At 38.3% G+C, this 22781-nt stretch overlaps 1 protein-coding gene across 6 annotated transcripts in view; it reads left to right on the plus strand.

Annotated features, from left to right (window-relative positions):
- Positions 1-22781, plus strand: part of LOC106883273 (protein KRI1 homolog) — a 99803-nt gene that overhangs the window by 68318 nt on the left and 8704 nt on the right. For all 6 annotated transcript variants that reach the window (XM_089366648.1, XM_014934222.3, XM_014934223.3 and 3 more), the window contains exons 10-14: positions 1989-2084; positions 3945-4115; positions 8119-8209; positions 9968-10050; positions 18140-18236. In XM_089366648.1, coding sequence (XP_089222774.1) covers positions 1989-2084; positions 3945-4115; positions 8119-8209; positions 9968-10050; positions 18140-18236 — 538 coding nt within the window. The remainder of the gene's footprint in view (positions 1-1988; positions 2085-3944; positions 4116-8118; positions 8210-9967; positions 10051-18139; positions 18237-22781) is intronic.

The following is a 22781-nucleotide window of genomic DNA, read 5'->3' on the forward strand; positions in this document are numbered from 1 at the left end:
TATACATATTTTTTCTAATAAAAGTCAATATTTCTTTGTTGATTTATAGAATGCAATCTTTCCTATCACACTTGTGTAATGTCTTTACATTTCAGCTCCCTGTGTAGCATATATGAAATCACATGGCTGTGTGGTAAGAAGCTTGCTTCCCAACCACATGGTTCCAATTTCAGTCCTACTGCAAATGTCTTCTACTATAGCCTTGGGAAGTACCAGGCTTTAAAAAATTAGTCCTGGAGTTGATTTGTTTGATTAAAACATGCTCCAGCATGGCCACAGTCAAATGACTGAAACAAATAGAATATCCAAGGCCCCTTGTACATTGCAAATCTTTCTAAGAGCTCCCAGTTTTTTTCCATCTTTATTTCTACCTCCAGTTCTCATTTCCATATAGTTCTTGACTTTCCTACCATTCTCTTACTCTGAGGTTTTACATAGTGTGTACATTTCAGGTGCCTATTCTTGAGGTAGGAAAACACTTCAGTCCTTTAGCTTTCCTCAAGGAATTTTGACTAGAGGATATCATCAGTTACTGAGGCAGAGGGGCTCTTGGTTTAGAAAGGCATGTTTTTTGTTGTTTTGCCAACGTTTCTGCAGCAAGGTGCTAATCTTTCCTCCAGCAGCCAACATGGAGGAATTGTCTTTTCTTAGCAGCATTTTACTGTGCCATACCCACAAACAAGCCTTGTACCAGTTTTTATATTTCTTGGAGAGATCTCCATTCTTACACAGGGACCACAACTGTAACAAATAGTAAATGACATTAATATTCCTTGCAATTATTCTGCTACTGTTGTGTAACCCAATAAACTCTGATCACAGAGTCAGTAGTATGAAAATTAACATTCAAATGCATGAATGATTGCTGATATATAACAGCTTTCATTTCTGATAAATTGAGACCTTATTGCTCAAATAGTTTTTCTAACTGGCTGTCCATAAGAACTTCAAAATGCTGATGATCTAGTCCTCAAAGCTGAATCTATAGGGGAATTAGGGAAGAAATTCCCATATGAGCACACCTTAAATTGGGTCACTGTAATGTCCAGATAGGTCATTAGAAGTAGTTGTTGACTTTTGTTACCTAGGAGATGAAATTAGTAAGGGTGGTGGTTGCTCTGAAAGTATAGTTGCTAGAGTAAGAACTGGTTGAAGGAACTTCAAGGAGCTACTACTACTGTTGACAGCCAAGATTTTTTTCCCTGAGAGTTAAGGGCAGATTGTATGATGCCTGTGTTTGAACTGCAGTGTTGTGTGGTCGCAAGATATGGGCCTTGAATGCAGAGGACTTGCAAAGACTGGAAGGAAATGAAGTGAACATGCTGTTGGATGTGCAATGAGAGTGTGCATGGAAAAGTTAGTACAAAGGCGTTGAGTGAAAAACTGAGTACAGATGTTATGTTCAAGAAAGAAGAGTGTGCTGGTGTGGACAGGTGATGCACATGGATGAGGACAGCTGTATAAAAAAAAGTGTCATTCACTTAATGTGACTGGAAGTTACAGAAGAGGAAAACATGCAATGAAGTAGTGAAAACTGACCTCAGGATCCTGAGGTGTTTTCTATGTAGTTTACAGGCAAAACAAAAACAGCAAATGTGGCTTTATTTGTAGGAGTGCTATTTACAGTCACACAGGTTAAAGAAAGGTTGGTAGAAAAAGTCTTCAAAGATGATAGAAAGCCTCTAACAGTATTACATGGCTCCATACCAAACATTCCTTGTGGAATTGGAAGAACTTCTTTTAAACTGTAGAGAAAACAAGTTAAGTCTTCAATCTTTAGACATCATGGTCCTAATTCCTGCTTTCCATAATGAAATAAAGAAGTTCATTGCTGTAAGATAAACACTGGCTCACTTCTAAATAACTTAACATCAATATTTATCATTTTCTCATCAGTGATTTACTTAGTCCATTTAGCAGATGTCTAGTATTAACATTAGTAATGTCATCTTGAGATATAATGCTGTTTTTTTCTGTCTCACTATCAGATAAAATGTCATCCAAGAAAGATACTTGATTCTGTGCGAATAGGAAACAATGCAAGAGCTGAGAAACGAAAAGCAACCTTGGAGAGAAAGAAAAAGGTATTCTGTTGTTATTATCATCAACTGCTTCTATCATTAATTATTGTCATTGTTCCTACACTCTCGGAGTGGTTGGCGTTAGGAAGGGCATCCAGCTGTAGAAACTCTGCCAAATCAGATTGGAGCCTGGTGTAGCCATCTGGTTTCACCAGTCCTCAGTCAAATTGTCCAACCCATGCTAGCATGGAAAGCGGACGTTAAACGACAATGATGATGATGATTCTCATAGCAACTATCATTATCGTTAATATTAATGTAACTGTCATTGTTGTCATGTTGCAGAAACTGAGTAATTAAGATACTGTCTTTATGATGCAGCAAAGATAAATTGAAATTTCATTGTAAATATTTCAATTTGTCTGAAAACGCATTTTGTTGTAATCATTTCTTCTATCAAGGTGTAAAATATATTCACATAACCAAACATAGACCAACAATGAATTTCCAGCTATAAATATTGTGGCTAAATTGGCTAACATATGACAGATATATTTGTAGATATGATTACATGATAGTCAGTCACAAATAACCATAAAAATATTACCTGATATGTTAATATGTAAATCTTGCATCTAATTACCAAAATTGGAGAAAATATCATTGAGCTGAGATTTTTTTTTTTAAATATTGAAAAAATTAAGTGCCTTTATGAGTTTTCTTTTTCCTATCAATGAAATATAATTTTCTCTTTACTGTCAAACTTCTACTCATTTTTCATATTTGAATTTTGTGTTAAACAGCACCAAAAAATTTGCTTCAGTGTTAGAATATACAGACTATCCAGTACATGGCTGTCCTCATATCAGCACTGAGTCATGGCAATCCTGCAGATAAAGCACATCTTACTGTTGCTATCTCCAACACCAAAGCAAAACCCTAACCCTAACTATGCCCTTCTCATTGATGGTTACTGATTGGGAATGATCGTATTATCCTCCCACAATACCTGTTTACAACTTCAGGGACTGAGCCTTTGTTTATTATTGTGAAGAAATGATTGTACTCTCCTTTGCTACCTATTTTCAACTTCATGTACTGCCCCATTCTACCTTCCGTGATATATATCTACACTACCAATTCAGAATTAATTCAGAATGAACTTTCTGAGCCAGAGACACAGTACAGAAGCTACAACGGCAAAGATATGAACCAATGACCCACCATTTAGTAGACCAATTCCTTGATAACTTGTCTGGTTACAATTGGAGAAAAGATCACAAAGAGATAGACTTTATTTTGATTATTAATAGTTGTTGCAGAACTGGGGACATAAGCTTTCCTAGTTACAGTAATAGTGTTGTTGTTGTTGTCACAGCAGCAGCACCAGTAGAGTGCAACAATAGCAGTTACAAGCTGGCAGAAATGTTAGCATGTCAGGCAAAATGCTTAGCAGTATTTCGTCTGTCTTTACGTTCTGAGTTGAAATTCCGCCAGGGTCGACTTTGCCTTTCATCCTTTCAGGGTTGATAAATTAAGTACCAGTTGTGTACTGGGGTCGATCTAATCGACTGGCCCCCTCTCCAAAAATTTCAGGCCTTGTGCCTAGAGTAGAAAGAATTGTTAGCTTTCAGATGCAGTGCTTAGTGGTATTTCTTCCAACTTTACATTCAGAGTTCAAATGCCTTTCACTCTTTCAAGGTCAATAAAATAAAGCATCAGTCAGATAGGAGATTCAGTGTAATCAACTAACCCCTCCCCTTGAAAATTGCTGGCCTTGTGCCAAAATTTGTAATTGTTGTTGTTGTCAAAATGTTATTATTTATCTAGAAAATGCTTCAATTAATATTATTAACTTTGAACTTATCTTGAAGTCCTTCTATGTGTATGTTTGTGTTTTATTTTCTTAAATTTTTATTTTAGGAGAAGGAAATAAAGCAAGAAAAGCTGAAGAGGTTGAAGAAACAAAAAAGGAAAGAAATTCTTGAAAAAATTGCCAAACTGAAAGAAGTGTCTGGTAATGATAGTTTAGGAGCTAAAGGCTTAGATTGGGATGAAGATTTTGATCCGGAGCAGCACGACCAACTAATGAAGGTAATTTAATGATGAAATTGAATAACGTTTGATACACTATTGAACTTAGGAAAGCTTTGAGAGAATTGTGAAGAATGCTGCCTCATTTGGTTTATTCAGTTATTGAAAAAACAAATTCTTTTGTGAATCTCATGGGTCCATATTAGAGCCAGTACTTGGCTCTGACAAAAATTAATCAGTACTATTAATACCATCCATATATGATGATAGTGTCTCTACTGCCAGTTCGGACAATTGAGTTATAAACTATAAAATTTCCCCAGCAGAAATGCAAAAAAACTCCTCAAAAAAGCTGTTCTGAATCACAAGGATCTTAAAACCAGTATTTATCATGGCATTAAGCGGATAAGATACATTTTCCTTTTGATTGGACATGGTGCTCTGCAAATCAAAGAAACACTTATAAACTCTATAGTATTGCTGCTTACACTAGTAAATTAATATACCACCTATAGTACCTGCTTAGATTGAAGTCATGATCACAGTGCATTGGCAAGGTTTGAATCATTCTTGACTGCCCACATCCCAAAAAATAGTAACAAAAACAGAATAATTCTGTTTTTTTATATGTATTAGGTCATCTCATAAATAATGCAGTTATTTCAATTGTATGAGCTAAAAGTCAGAAGGGGACAGGATAAACTACCTGCATCAACTTGCTATAAAAGCAGGTAGTAATTTACCTTGTCCTTATTCTTAGTGCAAGTTTTGAAGAGTGCAGTTCGATTTTAACAGTTATTTTTTTCAAAGCTATAATGGAAGTGACAAAGGATCATATTCAGCATATTTTGCTTTATGAGTTCAATAAAGACAACAACGCAACACAAAGTGTGAGAAATATTAATGCAGTATATGGGAATCGGACAATAAGCATAAGCCAGTGTCAACAGTGGTTCCAGAAACTTGGAGCCGGAAGCTACAGCCTAGATGATAAGCCTTGTCCTGGAAGATCTGTAGAGCTTGACGGGGACATCCTGCAGCACTTCTTTAGAAGCGCACCTCTCCAAGAAAATGATCCTAATTTCTAAAAAAAATTACGAAAATGGGAAATATATCCAAAATAAATGAAGTATGCAAAAAATTAGGAAGATTCATCTATTTTTAAATATTTTATACTAAAAAATAAAACATGGAAAACGGGCACTCACGAATATAAACAAATATGTCAGGTGATACCAGGGGCAGTAAATGATACGAGGGGCCTGTCAATAATGTTTGCAAATTCTTGGTTAGTTTTAGTTTTAGGGTTAGGTGGTGTGCACTTGCTTTACCTTCACCCATTTTCTGACATGATATACAACAGAAATAATTATAAAACAATAGAGTAAATATTTGTAAGATGTATGCAAGTTAAGGCTCTCCTCAACAAATTTCTTGTCTTGATAGTAATCCAAATTTTCTACACCAGTCAATGGCCTTTTCCGTTGTTCCCAAATCTCTTCCGAGACGAAATAAGGTCAAAGCATTAAAAATTTCCCATTCAGACACAAAATATTTGACATAATAGTGTATATTAGTTATAATGATTGACCGTTGACTGAACACTATTCAATTTTTTTTCTCCGTGTTTTTCTCCTTGTCTCCGTATTCTTTCTGTTGAAGAGCGTAGCTCAAAACGTCAAAGACTTTCCGTATTCCCGAGCATCATACTAATATATCCTTTTGTTATTTACACCACCTGTCCTCGTCTGTTGTTATTATTTGTATATTCTCCCATATATTAGTTATAAACTGACTTTTAAGAAAAAGATTGTGAAACAGCCTTCTTACAATTCGCAAATGATATTGTCGGGCTCCTTGTATCATTAATAATATCTGACTGGTAAAAGTAAGTTACCGCCTCTTGTATTGTCCGACATGTTTATATTCGCGAGTGCCCGTTTTCCATTTGTTTTATTTTTTAATATAAAATATTTTAAAATAGATGAATCTTCCTAATTTTTTGCATACTTCATTTATTTTAGATATATTTCTCATTTTCATAATTTTTTTAGAAATTAGGCATCATTTTCTTGGAGAGGGATGCTTCTAAAGAAGCACCCATCCTGCAAACCCTGGTGGAACAAAATCCCATCATAACTGTTGAAGAACTAGAAGAGAAGCTTCTATTTGGTCATTCAACCATTCATCAACACCTGCGCCAGAAGAAAAATAATCATCTTTGGTTTCAAGACAAAAGCGAGGATGACATTCCAAAGGCTGGAACAGTTTGAATGGGAAACGATGACCCACCCACCATATTCGCCAGACATTGCTCCATCTGATTATCATTTATTCCGCAGTCTTCAAAATCATTTGGACGGAAAAAATATGAATTCTGTAGATGAAGTCAGAACGGTACTGGAGGAGTATTTTTTGTCATGGACAAGTGAATTTTGGAAGAGGGGCCTTGCAAGTCTACCAGATAGGTGGATGAGCATTGTAGAAAATGAAGGAGAGTATTACAGTTATCAATTTGGCAAAAAAAAAAAAATGACCATCCCCAAAGGAGAGTATATTTTAGATTAAAAAAGAACTTTGTTTATCTTAATTTTGAAAAATAAAAGAAGTATAAAAAAAACGCATTATTCATGGGATGACCCAATAGTTTATGACTATTTATATAGCATATAATTTTGTTTTGTAGCCTCCTGAACGACATTGAAATGTTTTTAGAAGTAAATGGGAGTAGTAACATTTATGCCATTATATTTTAAAAGCTTAGAAAATCTAGTTTGGAATATATTTTCTATTCTCCACAAAAATATTTGTAGTTATTTAATGTGTAGGAATCTGTTTAATTCAAGTGGCACAAAGTTACCATAGACAATAAACTTCCGGTTCAGTGCTAAAATATGTGGATTGTTATATTGTTGCTGTGTAGGCTGCAAACTGCAAAGCATCCATAAATAGCATGTGGTATACATAATGAAACTGACATTTTATACTACAGGGATGTCTGATAATGACCGTAAAGAAACTGTATTGCAATTTATTAAAGGTATATGTGTTTTGATAGTTGTGGGAAATAACAGATACACATGCCTAACTCAAATAAATCAAGATAGATAACTGGTGAGAAGACCAATAAAGTGAGCACTGATGATTTGGTTTAGAATATGTATGTATTTCAGGATATATACCCATCTATGTATTTGAAGATCAGCAAAACCAGGTTCTTCTCTATAAGAATGCCAGGGAGTATTCAATATTTTATGTTTGCTTTTCTCTACTGGCATGGATTGGACAGTTTTTGTAGGCAATGTTTTATGGGTAGATGATCTTTTGGTTATTTCTTAGGACATGCAAGGGCTTGGTGTACCTGTTTTGAAACCAGGATGCATGTTAGTAAAATAGTCAATTGTCTAGTTAAAGAAGATACATCTTAACATAAGATAGTCACTACAGAGGCATTAGTGTCAAGAGAACTGAAACAGGATGACACATTTGGCTTGCCTAGAACTAATTGCCATCATAGAGAAGGTAAAAAAAAAAGTGATTGAATGGGAAGCTTGAAGTGGAAACTTCATTGTGTTGAGTTTTTCTTTGTTTTCTTTTTTTACTTTATATATATATATATATATAAACCTTAAAACCTGTAGAACTTAGAGAGATGGGTTTGTATTAAGACTTTTCTTATGTTATTAATGATAGATATGTATATCTAGAGTTGTTAATAATATGCTTCAATACTTTTTGTGTCTAATTCACATTTTCTTTACTTTAAAAATACCATTAACATTTGCTTAAAAATGAATAGTTCAAGTTGATTTTACGTTTATAAATTTAAAATGTTTGACACATCCAGTTTCAATATGTATCATACACTACAGGCTAGAAACAAAGTCTGATGCATAATCAGGATACTAACAGATAAACTGTTTTGTTTTAGAATAAGAGGAATTAATTATCTGGCAGAGATAAATAACGACAAAATGAAGTTAAAATGATACTGAATTTAGATCTAAAATTTTTCTAGCTTTATCATTCAAGTACATCTGATTTTCTGCATTCAATTTGACAGGGTGCATTTGGTGAAAACTACTATTCAAAAGGTGTTGAAGATACTGAAAAACCTGTGTTTTCTGATGATGACTGGGAAGATGAATATAGTGGTGTGTTGAAAATTTTTCATATAATCTAATAGTCCTTCTTTAAAATTGTATAAAGTGAAGCAGTGTAAAATATATTCTGGCCTGAAATTTAACAAAATATCAGTAACTAATTTGAACTGACAATCTGCAAGTTAATAGTCCAATTCGTGTATTCACTCAGTCATTTCATTTCTACTGATAGCAGAAAGTTGAGTTGGGTAGAGGGGGGGACCTTCATTTAGTTTTCATGATGATCAGTATTATCTCCAGTTCAACATTCATTTGCTCCATTGATCAGTGGTTAACTACTGCATCTTAATCAACATGTAATGTGAATTCTTTGTTCAAACAACATTCCTGTACTATGGCTTATGCTGTGCCCCCCCCCCCCAAGAATCTAGAACAATCTGTTAAAGACAAACCAATGAGGGCACCTACATGTGGTCACTTGACCTGCTAAAAAGAAGGAATAGTAGCCAAATCTCTCCCACAAATCACACCCTATGGTCTTTAACCCTTTAGTGTTTAAACCGGCCATATCCGCCCCAATATATTCTACATGTTTTAAATTCAAACTGGTGATATCTAGCCTCTCACACCTAACCTCCATTGACATTCTAAACATAAACAGTCACATCATTGAAACCTCGAAGCTATAACATAATGCATGATTAATTCAAAACAATTTGAGTGAAAAAGTATTACATTTAACAGAGTAATCTGAACACTAAAGAGTTAAAAAGAGAACATGAGCTAATGAAGTGCTATGTATCCCTAACATGTTTGGTGTAGGAAGGGCATCCAGCTGTAAAAACCATGCCAAAACTGACATTGGGGCTTAGTGCAGTCCCCTGGCTTGAAAGCTCCTGTTGGTCAGCATTGACCTGGGGCTAAACAACAACAACAACAGGCATACAGAAATAGATGGACAGTGGAGACAATACAACTATTTTAGATTGTTGCACTATATATTCATCACTGCCTATTGTAATGTATTACTCAGCTAGGTAGTGAAGGCATCATATATCTGAAACAGTAGATCTGTAGGATCATTTGGCTAACTACCTATATGCTGTAAGCAACTCAGAGCTGGCCAAGGGCTACACAGCAGTAACTAATTCTGCTGCTACTATCAATGGCCATTAAGCAATAAAGCTTAACTCCTAAAAAATAGAATGAAGGAATCTTTCTGAAATGTTATAATCCTATTAAAGCTACCTTATTGTATATATAGCACCCTCATTATAGACTAGACACAAATATTCTGAAACAGTGTGACTAGTGTTGCTGGGTCACAAAGTTGAGCAGGCTGATAAGAGTCCTGGCACATGTGTGGTTGTGTGGTAAGAAGCTTGCTTCTCAACTACATGGTTCCAGGTTCAGTCATATTGTGTGACACCTTTGGTAAGTGTCTTCTATTATAGCCTCAGGCTGACCAAAGTCTTGTGAGTGGATTTGGTACACAGCAACTGAAAGAAGCCTGTCATATCTGTGTGTGTGCACGCATGTCATTGTGTCTGTGTTTGGTCCCTTACCACCACTTGACAACTGGTGTTGGTGTGTTTACATTCCCATGACATTCAGCAGAAGTGACTGATAAAAGAGTACTAGGTTTAAAAAGACAAGTCTTAGTGCCAATTTGTTCAATTAAAATCCTTCAAGGTGGTGCCCCCAGCATGGTTGTGGTCAAATGACTGAAACAACTAAAAGAGAAAAGATAACTTAGAGCTTTGTTACTGATTCATTCTAAAACTTGATGATTTTAATATTATTTTTCAGTTGACAACAATGGTGACATAAATGAAGAACCAGGATGTAGCTACCAGACGGACAATTTACATTTTGAAGACCCTGATTTTAATGTATGCTTATTTTAATTTTCTTTCTTTATAATTTTCCTAACAGTTAATATTTGATGACCTTGTTTGAATTACAACTATTTGCCACTTGGTTTATTTACTGTGAGTAACTTTAATAGACTATACAAAATCACTTCTACAGTCAATTAGATCAAACCCAGCATCCCAGTATGCAACTGGTGCTTAATTTATCAACCTCGAAAGGATGAAAGGCAAAGTCGACCTTGGTGGAATTTGAACTCAGAACATAAAGGCAGATGAAATACCGCTAAGCATTTTGCCCAGCATGCTAACATTTCTGCCAGTTTGCTGCCTTGCCTTATGGCAACTGATGTGTGTGTTATGTTGGTTAAAAAAACATTCACTTCTTGGTGTGTAATTAATGTTAGTGTGCAAGAGAAAAGAATGAACTGGTACAGACTGCAAAAAGTGGCAAACCATAACATGTGAGCAAAGAAAAACCAAATGTAAAATAATGATAATGATGGCAATTATGACAACAACAAGGATGAACTAAGCAGTTAATTGTAGTTTATCTTTGCTGTTTCAGAGTTCATTATGACATAGTTAGGTGTGTTATGAAGCGTTCAGTTTTGGTATATTTGTTAATTAACCTGGAGAGAAGTCTTATCTTGAATTAAGTTTAATGTAATTAATCAATTTGAATCCTTCTTTCTTTGTTAGTAGCTTTTGGGCATGGATGAAATTTAAGCAGAAAGCAAAACATATTGATCACTTCTTTGCTTTTTAGCTCTATACATCTATATGAGATGTTTTCTCAAGACATTGTAGGTTTCTACTGTATATCTATGTTAAGTTAGATATGCAGTTTTGGTGAAGGATTAAGCAAAATATTTTGTTTGAGATCAAGATTAGGACAGAAGAAGGAGAGGCAGTAGCATCAAATTGATCGGGGTGGCATGCGGTTAGCAAGTTCATGGATCAAATCCTATTGTTATTGTAGTAGAGAAAATAGAGGGAGGGTATATCACAGCAGTGAACCAAATTGATGTGAAACCTTACTTCTTAAGAGGGTACACATATCTGAAGATTAGTTTTAAATGTTCAAGGGAACTTTATTTTAAACTTTTGACTTTTTAAGCTGGTTCTTGCAATCGTAATAAAGTGTGTGTTGTATTTTGTTGACAGACTTGCTCTTAAAATTCCTGTTTTTAATCAAAACGTTTTAGTTACTAAGGTGACAACATATTTATCTCCTCCCACCTTCTTCCCTCTCTCTACACAGATGTTGTCACGGACAGACAAATGGAGGTCAGCTTCATCATCATCATCATTGTTTAACGTCCGCTTTCCATGCTAGCATGGGTTGGACGATTTGACTGAGGACTGGTGAAACCGGATGGCAACACCAGGCTCCAGTCTGATTTGGCAGAGTTTCTACAGCTGGATGCCCTTCCTAACGCCAACCACTCAGAGAGTGTAGTGGGTGCTTTTACGTGTCACCCGCACGAAAACGGCCACGCTCGAAATGGTGTCTTTTATGTGCCACCCGCACAAGCCAGTCCAGGGGCACTGGCAACGATCTCGCTCGAAAATCCTACAGGAGCCAGTCAGGCGGTACTGGCAACGGCCACGCTCAAAATGGTGCATCTCATGTGCCACCCGCACAAGAACCAGTCCAGGGGCACTGGCAACGATCTTACTTGGCTTGCCGGGTCTTCTCACGCACAGCACATTTCCAAAGGTCTCGGTCAGTAGTCATCGCCTCGGTGAGGCCCAATGTACGAAGGTCTTGCCTCACCACCTCAGCCCAGGTCTTCCTGGGCCTACCTCTTCCACGGGTTCCCTCAACTGTTAGGGTGTGGCACTTTTTCACGCAGCTATCCTCATCCATTCTCACCACATGTCCATACCAGCGCAATCGTCTCTCTTGCACGCCACAACTGATGCTTCTAATGTTCAGCTTTTCTCTCAAGATACTTACACTCTGACGGGTATTCACATTGACATTACACATCCAACGGAGCATACTGGCTTCATTACTTGCGAGCTTACGTATGTCCTCAGCAGTTACAGCCCATGTTTCACTGCCATGTAGCATGGTTGTTCGTACGCATGCGTCATACAGTCTGCCTTTTACTCTGAGTGAGAGTCCCTTTGTCGCCAGCAGGGGTAAGAGCTCTCTAAACTTTGCCCAGGCTATTCTTATTCTAGCAGCTACACTTTCAGCGCACCCACCCCCACTACTAACTTGGTCGCCCAGATAGCGGAAGCTATCGACTACCTCTAGTTTTTCACCCTGGAATGAGATAGAAGTTGTTTCCTGTTTGTTTGCAGTCTTTATTGCACCTGAACATCTGCCACAAACAAAAACTAACTTGCTAGTTAACCTGCCTTTGATGTTGCTGCACCTCTTATGTGTCCATAGCTTGCACCGGGTACATCTTATAGAGTTACTACCTACTCCTTTTCTACATACTGAGCAGGGCCATCTACCTGAAGGGGTTTGTGTTTTATCTACCTTCCTACTTATTAGGATTTTGGTTTTAGCTAGGTTGACTCTAAGGCCCTTCAATTCTAGACCTTGCTTCCACACCTGAAACTTCTCCTCTAGTTCTGATAGTGACTCCGCAATTAGGGCAAGGTCATCAGCATAGAGGAGCTCCCAGGGGCAACCTGTTTTGAACTCCTGTGTGATTGCCTGGAGGACTATGGTAAATAAGAGGGGGCTGAGGACGGAACCTTGGTGGACCCCTACCTCTACCCGGAATTCATTGCTGTACTCATTTCCAACCCTCACCTTACTGGCAGCATCTCTGTACATGGCTCGCACAGCTCTCACTAACCATTCTTCTATCCCAAGTTTCCTCATTGACCACCAGATAAGGGATCGGGGGACCCTGTCAAAGGCTTTCTCCATGTCAACGAAAGCCAGGTACAGAGGTTTATCCTTAGCTAGGTATTTCTCCTGCAACTGTCTCACTAGAAATAAGGCATCAGTAGTGCTTTTACCTGGCACGAACCCAAACTGCATCTCATCTAAATTGATTCGCTCCCTAATTAGTTGGGCTATGACCCTCTCTGTAACTTTCATAACCTGATCTAACAGCTTGATGCCTCTGTAATTATTTGTATCTAAAGCGTCACCTTTACCTTTGTAGCAGTTGACTATGATGCTGCTACACCAGTCATTGGGTATGACTCCTTCGTGTATCACCTGGTTCGTAATACGGGTGACTAGGCTATAGCCAACACTGCCAGATATTTTGAGCATCTCTGCAGTGATTCCTGATGGGCCGGGGGCTTTCCCGGTCTTCATACTCTTAATTGCTTTATCTACCCTGGTACTATCAACTCGGATAGCTGGTCCCTCTATTGGGTCGACATACGGCAGGCTCTCTTTCTCCCATTCATTCTCTTTATTAAGCAATCTATCGTAGTGGCATCTCCAGACCTCTTTCTTTGCATCCTCATTTAATGCAAGCGTACCATCATCCATGCGAACACATTTCTCTCCTACAACATCACAATTCTCTCTCCTACACTGTCTTGCAACAGTCTTTGGTCCTCACGGCGCAGAACATTGGCAAATCTTTCCTTATCTGCTTCCCCTCTGGCTAAATAAACCTGTCGCCTAGCCTCCCTTCTGGCACATTGGTACAATTCCCTGCTACCACCGTTCTTCCAGTCCTTCCAAGCCTGTTTCTTTTGTCTAATAGCCCTGTCTACCTCCTTGTTCCACCACCACGTTACTCTGGGTCGGGAGGGGACCTTACACCACCCACAAATCTGGTCGGTGGCTTTCAACAGGTTGTCCCGCAGAAATCTCCAATTGTCTTCCACGTTGTATGATGCTATATCCCCTTCTATTTTGTTAAATGCTTCAAGTAACTTGTCTCTAAGTCTCTGTCCGTTTGCAGGGTCTTTAAGCTTCCACACCCTTCTCCTCCAAGCCTGTCTAATTCTGGGCACCCATTTTGCCTTGATCCCAAAGTCGCTAACTACTAATCTATGTTGTGGGGTACATTCTTCGCCAGGGTAGGTTTTGGCATTTATAAGCCGCCCTCTTTCCCTATTTCTGGCGAGGATGTAGTCGATTTGGCTAGAGTGTCTGCCGGAGCGGTAGGTGACTAGGTGACTGGCAGGTTTCCTGAAGTTGGTATTGCAGACCATAAGATCGGTTGCATCACAGAACTCCAGCAGTCTGGTTCCCTCCTCGTTGCGGGAACCGAAGCCATAGCCTCCATGTATGCCATGGAAGCCTCCAGCACGACGTCCGACATGACCGTTGAAGTCTCCAGCCACAAAGAGAAGGTCCCTGTCACTCGTCGACGAGGTAGTTTGCAAGAGGGTGTCATAGAATTGGTCTTTCAGACCATCTGGTAGCCCCAGTTGAGGTGCATAGGCTGAGATGACAGTAGCTAATCTATGATGAAGCACTAGTCTGATCTTAAGTACTCTGTCACTTACTCTAACGACCTCGATTACCTTATCCACCCATTTCTCCGCTAGAAGTATTCCTCCGCCCCCGACCCCGTCAGTGTTCCCTGCCCAGAAAATCTTGTACCTGTGTTCTTTGCCTGTGAGGAACCTCGCAGAACCTCCTCTCCATCTTACTTCTCACTAGAAAAAGGGATTCATGATTACTCTTAAATGCAAAGTCCTTTCCTGGTAAAGAATGTACCCAACATAGATTACTCATTAGTGACTTCAAGCTACTGGCACAAAGGAACCCAAGAAGCAAGCCAGTTTAGAAAAGAAGGATATGGAAGCTTAAGGATCCTTTAAATAGAGATTTAGAGACATCCTAACTGATGAGAAGGAGGACGAGTTACAGAATTGCAATACAGAGGATAACTGGAAGTTCCTACAAGATAACTTGCTAGGAGCCACAGACCAAATTTGAGGTTGGTGCAAAAGCCCTAACCAGACCTAGGGTGACGTAGTGGTGGAATGGTGCAGTTGACAGGGCCAGGCCATTAGAGCAAAGAAACAGATTTGGAATGACTGGAAGGGTGGTGGTAGCAAGGAGATATATCAGGTAGCTAGAAGGCAGGTAATAATTAGCCAGGGGTGAAGCAGAGTGGAAGAAGTTTGCCAATGTTATGCAGCATGAGGACCAATGACTTGAAGTATTTTGGCTTGCAAGACAGTGTGCTAGGGAAAATTGTTATATTGTTGGAGAGAAGTGTTTTTGCATGGATGATGGTTCTCTTGAGGTTAGAGACTCTGCAGAGAAAGAAGCTTAGAAGTGCCACTATGAAAGGCTACTAAACATAGAGAACACGTGAGAGGAGAACTTGCCTACTGTGGATCCAACAGAGAGGCCAGCAATCCAAATAGACAATAGTGTGGTAGATAAAGCCATGAAGGATATGAATACCAGGAAAGCCTCTGGCTCATCAGGAACTACTGCTGAGATGCTTAAAATATCAGGTGGTGTGGGTTATGGCCTAATCATCCATACAGTTAACCAGGTTGTACATGAGGGAGTCATACCCAATGTCTGGTGTAGCAGCATCATAGTCAGCTTCTACAAAGGTAAAGCTGATACATTAGAAATAATTACAGAGGCATCAAATTGTTGGATCAAGTGATGAAAGCTACAGAGAGGATCTTAGCCCAACTAATTAGTAAGAGAGTTAGTCTAGATGAGATGCAGTTTGGTTTTGTGCCAGGGAGAAGCACCACTGATGCTATATTTCTAGTTACAGAATTGCAATACAGAGAAGTACCTAGCCAAAAATAAACCTCTGTACTTGGCTTTTGTTGACTTGGAGAAAGCTTTTGACAGGGTCCCTGCTCCCTTGTCTGGTGGTCAATGCAGAAACTAGGTATAGAGGAGTAGTTGGTGAGAGCTGTACAAGCCATGCACAGGGATGCTGTCAGTAAGGCTAGGGTTAGCAATTAGTGATGAATTCAGGGTAGAAGTAGGGATTCATCAAGGTTCAGTCCTTAGACCCCTCTTGTTCATCATAAACCTCTAGGAAATAACAGGAATTTAAGACGGGCTACCCTTGGAAGCTCCTCTATGCTACTGACCTTGTTCATATAGCTGAATCACTTCTAGAACTAAAGAAATTTCAGGTTTGGAAGCAAGGTCTAGAATCAAAGGGCCTTGGAGTTAATCTAGCAAAAACCAAGGTCTTAGTAAATAAGAAAGCAAACAAATCACAAATCCTTTCAGGTAGATCACCCTGCTCAATCTGTAAAAGTGTAGATAGAAACTTCATAAGATGTACTCAGTGCAGGCTATGGACACATAAGAGATGCAGCAATATCAGAGGAAGGTTAACAGTTCAGAGAGCTTCTGAAGCTTAACAGTTGAAGTCTCCAGCCACAAAGAGAAGGTCCCTGTCACTCGTCGACGAGGTAGTTTGCAAGAGGGTGTCATAGAATTGGTCTTTCAGACCATCTGGTAGCCCCAGTTGAGGTGCATAGGCTGAGATGACAGTAGCTAATCTATGATGAAGCACTAGTCTGATCTTAAGTACTCTGTCACTTACTCTAACGACCTCGATTACCTTATCCACCCATTTCTCCGCTAGAAGTATTCCTCCGCCCCCGACCCCGTCAGTGTTCCCTGCCCAGAAAATCTTGTACCTGTGTTCTTTGCCTGTGAGGAACCTCGCAGAACCTCCTCTCCATCTTACTTCCTGGATGCAGCACATATCTACGCATCTCCGCTCAAGCATCTCAACAATTTCACCAGATCTACCTTTCAGCGTGCCGACGTTGAGAGTGCCAATCCTAACAGTATGGGTGTTGGGGGTGTGGGCCTGTAGCCTGGGAAGGGGAAAAGCAGTGTCGTGTACCTGAAAAGAAAACTTGCAATTGGAAGAATTCATAAGCAAAACAGTACCTACAACCTGCAAACATTTCTCAAACTTAATGCGCTACCCAAAGGTAGGGGAGAGGATGGCCAAGGCCACTAGATGGGTTCCGGGAGACAGCCGAGGTTGACAGGATGACAGAGGAATGAACTTCCGGTGGAGGGGGTGGGAGGGCGGGTTACCGTCAGCGAGTAGATAGGGCTCTTAATTGTAGATTTTAAATATTTGAGAGACAACAATGCATAAATCGTAATTTTTAAAAGAGCAATGAATTTAGGAAGCTTAGAAAATGAATAAGTATGAATTTAAGACAACAACTGAATTCAATTGAATTTCATGGAGAGAAACAAGATAAATAATAGAGGGCAAACTAAAGCGCGAAGGTATGAGATGTTTGAGGCCGTAAATAAATAAAAATCTCTATCTTATCTGCATCTTGGAGATTTCGTCGTAGTATGTCAGCGAGATAATTTAGAATGGATTTCTCATTTATATATAGCCAGAACCTGAAGACCTTAAGGAAAAACTACGAGAGAGAGAGAGAGAGAGAGAGAGAGGATGGAGGGGTAGACAGAGGCATGGCGGGAGAAAAGATCATCATCATCATATATATATATATATATATATATATATATATATATATATATATATATATATATATATATAAAGAGAGAGAGAGAGAGGGGGGACCAGTCAAGCAGCACATCACGCTGTAATTCTTGGGCTGAGAAATCAACACTTAAAAGCCATAATTTTAAGGAGCGATAAGAATTTTTGAATAAAGGAAAATGGGTAGGGGTGGGTAGGTACCGCCAGCGAGTAGATAGGGCTCTTAATTGTAGATTTTAAATATTTGAGAGACAACAATGCATAAATCGTAATTTTTAAAAGAGCAATGAATTTAGGAAGCTTAGAAAATGAATAAGTATGAATTTAAGACAACAACTGAATTCAATTGAATTTCATGGAGAGAAACAAGATAAATAATAGAGGGCAAACTAAAGCACGAAGGTATGAGATGTTTGAGGCCGTAAATAAATAAAAATCTCTATCTTATCTGCATCTTGGAGATTTCGTCGTAGTATGTCAGCGAGATAAGACTGATGTTTAAAGCTACAAATTTGCACACTAGCAACTCTGAGAATCTGAGTGTCAGTCTGGATAAAGACTAATCACAAATTCAGTATTATGTAATCAATGTAACAATAATTGTGTAGGAGGAGCAGTGATCTTAGATCATCAATATCTGCCAGATAATTAAAGTCAGTGTGTGTAAGAATCTATTGCCTACTTTTCAGATGGATGCAGATTATGATCCTACACAACACAAATCTAAAAAGAGAAAGAGAGAGAAGAAAAAGAAACAGAAGCAAGAGAAACCTAAATTTAATCCAGGTAAGTTTAAATTTGTTTTATGTATATCTCTTCATTAAAGTTGTAGATTATTAAGAGAACTTGGCTGTTAGTGAGGTCTAAATATGCAGGTTGAAATTGGTGTGACTGGGTATTTGCAAGAATTTTGTGTTAGGTACTTACATTGGTTTATATCATGTTTGGTATAAATATGATTTCTTGAAGGATTTACTCAAATATTCTTATACCTATTCATTTTGCTGCCTCTTTGCTTTAATCCTTAAAATATACATTCATGTAAATAATAAATAAATTAGTAAAATAAGTACCTAATCAAATCTTAAGTTATGAAGAGAGTCAGTAACAACCCTTCGTTAAAGAGAAAATTTAATCTCCAACATATTCACATGGCTAGATTCAACTCTTGAATTTTATGAAATCTTAAAAGTAACCTTCAAACATTTAAAGCAACTTTTTGATTGTTTATAGAAAATCTAAGTAAAACATTCAGAAACATCATCACCATCATTATTTTTAATGTCCATGTTCCCATGCTGTCATCGGCCAAACCATTAACTGAGGTAGATTTTCTATGTCCTTCTTGTTACAAAATCATTACCTGTTTCCAAGCAAGGCAGTATTTCTCCTACAAAGATATATTTGCACAGAATAATGGAAGCAAATGATACTGTTTGTATGACAGTGACACTCATTTACAACTATCATACGCTGTCAAGACAGGGATACTCAACACGTATGACAGGTTTTACATCTTGGGTAAGCGTCTTCTATGAAGACGCTTACCCAAGATGTAATGCAGTAGGACTGAACACAAAAACGTGGTTGGGAAGCAAACTTATTAAGTATACAGCCATGCCTGTTGTGGAGCTTAAATTCAATAGTGTTTTCCTCAATTTCATCTTGCTATATAAAATCTGTTAATTACTAATTAAACATCAGTCTTATCATCTTTTATAAGCTTGGTATTTACTCTATTGGTCTCATTTGCTGAAGTACTAAGTTACAGGGACATAAACACACCAACACTGATTGTCACGCAGTAGCAGGGGACAAACACAAACACACATATATATAACAAGCTTCTTTCTGTTTCTGTCTACCAAATCCACAAACAAGTCTTTGGTTGGCCCAAGGCTGTTGTAAAAGACACTTGCTCAAGGTGTCACACAGTGGGACTGAACCCAGAACCATGTAGTTAGGAAGCAAGCTATATATGAACCATGTAGTTAGGAAGTACCTATATATTAACAATTATTAACTTCCTAATCTCCATTTCTTTTTCTTCTATGGATATAAACTATATGTTTTTATATACACCAATTATTTTAAGGAAATACATTCCCATAAAATACTAGGTATTGAACCAGTATTTCCTTGGATGAAACCATCTCTTCATGATGTTAACATATCCTCTAATTAAATATATAATAAGGTGGCACATAATAAGCACGATTCAAGCGTGGGTCGATGCCAGTGCCAGTTGCATGTAGCATCATCCGAATGTGGTCGATGCCAGTCCCCACCCCCCAACTGGCTCCTGTGCTGGTGGCATGTAAAAAGCATCCACTACACTCTCAGAGTGGTTGGCGTTAGGAAGGGCATCCAGCTGTAGAAACGTTGCCAAATCAAGGTTTCTACAAGGCGAGTGAGCTGGCAGAAACGTTAGCACGCCAGGCGAAATGCTTAGTGGTATTTTGTCTGTTGTTATGTTCTGAGTTCAAAATCAGCCATGGTCGACTTTGCCTTTCATCCTTTCAGAGTTGATAAATTAAGTACCAGTTACGCACTGGGGTCGATGTAATCAACTTAATCCCTTTGTCTGTCCTTGTTTGTCCCCTCTATGTTTAGCCCCCTGTGGGGCAATAAAGAAATAAGAAACCTTGCCAAATCAGATTGTAGCCTGGTGCAGCCTACTGGCTTGCCAGTCCCCAGTCAAACTGTCCAACCCATGCCAGCATGGAAAACGGACGTTAAACAATGATGATGATATATATATATACATATATATATATATATATATATATATATATATATATATATATACACCATATATTTGAAATTAATGCACTGTTTGTATCACTGTACAGTTTACCTTGTTTATTGATTGCCATCATTATTTCATGTTTGTATTTTCTCCTTAACCTCATCTATAAGTATTTTCTTAGCTCTCATCATTCTACTTTAGGTGTACTGTGTGTTAATTTTATGATTAATGTAACTGATATTTAATATCATCAGTCCTTAACAATCACCCACTCTCCTTATTCCCATAGTGATCGTTATCTCATCCTCCAAGTTAATCAAAATTAGTTCTGTCCCAAATAATTTCTTCCAATCCTAGATATGACTTTGCATCTGACACAAGCAATCTTGCATGACAAGTGTAGTCTTTTGTCAAATTAGGCTATTCTATACCTTGTTATGGTGAACTCTGAACCAAATTGTTTTATTTATGAAAGGCCAGGTCTTAGCTGTTGATTCTACTATAAATACAAGTTTACATATATTGATACTTTGGTAAATGTTACTTGACAAAGTGCATGCATGGCTTTGTGGTAAGAGGCTTCCTTCCCAACCACATGACTTTGCATTCAGTGCCACAGTGTGGTATCTCAGCATTTGTCTTCAATTATACACCCAATATGTGTCATCATTATCACCATTTAACATCCATTTTCCATGATGGCATGGGTTGAACAGTTTGACATCAAGCTGATCAGATTCTGATTATCTGTTATTGCATGGTTTCTGTGGTTGGATCCCCTTCCTAACACCAACCACTTTACAGAGTGTGCTGGGTGCTTTTTACGTGCCACTGGCATCTGAAAGGATAAGCCTGGAAGGCAGTGATTTTACTTAGCTTGATGGATCTCCTCAAGTACAGCAAATTGCCACTTCTCCCAGTTGCTTGTCATTTTTTCAGTGAGACCCAGCATCCAAAGATCCTTTCTCACCATTTCATTGTATGTAGTTTCAGGCTTTAATGAGTATAAATAAATGTGATAAGATATGAAAATTATACACCATTATAAAAGCTTAGTGTGTCTCCTTTTTGTTTCAGACTAAATAAATTCAGATTTATAAATTAGATAATGGCTATAAACTGAAATACAATCATAACCCTCCACAAAGGAGGCAAAAATAATACAGCTATAGAAAAAAGGCTTTTAAAATTTACCAAACAAGTCTGGAAAATTCTCAAGAAATTTCAAGAGACTGGTTCCACTGCTGATCAGCCTGGACGTGGCCAAAAAAGAAGTGCATGGATCCCCAGCTTATCAATCGTACCAGAGAAAAGATACAGTGAAATCCTCATCATTCCATCAGTAAACTGGCTGCCACAGCAAAAATAAGCCAAACATCTATGTATTGAGTGCTGAAGGAAGATCTCCGGACCCACCCCTACAAGATGATCTGCCATCACGAGCTCACGCAAGTTTATAAGGCCATAAGACTGGAGAGAAGTCATTTTGTCCTGCGTCAGGTTGCTGAAAATATGCTGCCCAACCTGAGGTTCACTATTGAAAAGAAATTTGACATCAAACAGACACTAAACCACCAGACTGACTGACTTTGGAGTGTATGTGGTTTTATCAAGGGTAGACTCATAAATCAACATTAAAATCCAGTCAGTTATGGTTTGGGTGGCTGTGACAGCCACTAGAAGGTCTCTCCTTATTTTTGTTCTCTGGGGTGTTAAAATTAACACCCAGTATTAGCAACATTCTGGAAGCTGAACTGCTTCCATGGGTGAATGAGCACTTTCACGGTGCACCTTGGAGCCTCCAACAAAACTTGGCACCATCCCACAGCTCCAAACAGATACAACACTGGATTCAGAAAAACATCCCATCGTTCATAGGCAAGGATATATGGCCCTCAAGAAACCCTGATCTCAACCCGTTGGATTTTTCTTTTTGGTTCATCTCAAGCATTCCTCAGGCTCAACACTTTGAAAGCAAAACAGCGCCAGGAATGGGCTTCAAACCTACAAGAACAGCAGTGTGCCACGTGAAGCATTCGCACCTAGACTTAAGGCTATGATTCAAAACAGAGGTGGTTATATTGAATAAATTTGGTAGTGTCATAATTGTGTTTCCTTTACCATTCTGTTGCAATGCTTGGACCTGAAATATAGCAATATTTTACTTAGGCGAAATTGAAAAAAGTTGGTTGCCATAATTTTGGGACACCCTGTGTATATATGCATATGTATATGAGGGGTGCTGAAAAGTTCCTGGCTTTAAGGGTATCATGAACAGCCTGGTTGAAAACTGAACCTTCCAAGTTCTTTCACAAGGCTTAGAAAAACTGAAGGACCTCTGCAATAAGTTTGTGAATCTGAGAATGGAATATGTTGAATAAAGTCATAATTAACTGATCCTCCTGTATTTTCTTTTACCTAAAGACTTCACATTAATTGTGAATTGGGTCCAATTTCTGGATTAAAGCCATAAAAACAGGCTTTTTTTCCTTCAACACAATACACGAGGAATATAAATACAAATAATTATACATACCTGCACAAAGCAGATTTGCACGTATAGATCAAAGATAAGTCAGATT

Source organism: Octopus bimaculoides, chromosome 19, assembly GCF_046866305.1.
Source record: "Octopus bimaculoides isolate indiv1 chromosome 19, ASM4686630v1, whole genome shotgun sequence".
NCBI lineage: Eukaryota > Metazoa > Mollusca > Cephalopoda > Octopoda > Octopodidae > Octopus > Octopus bimaculoides.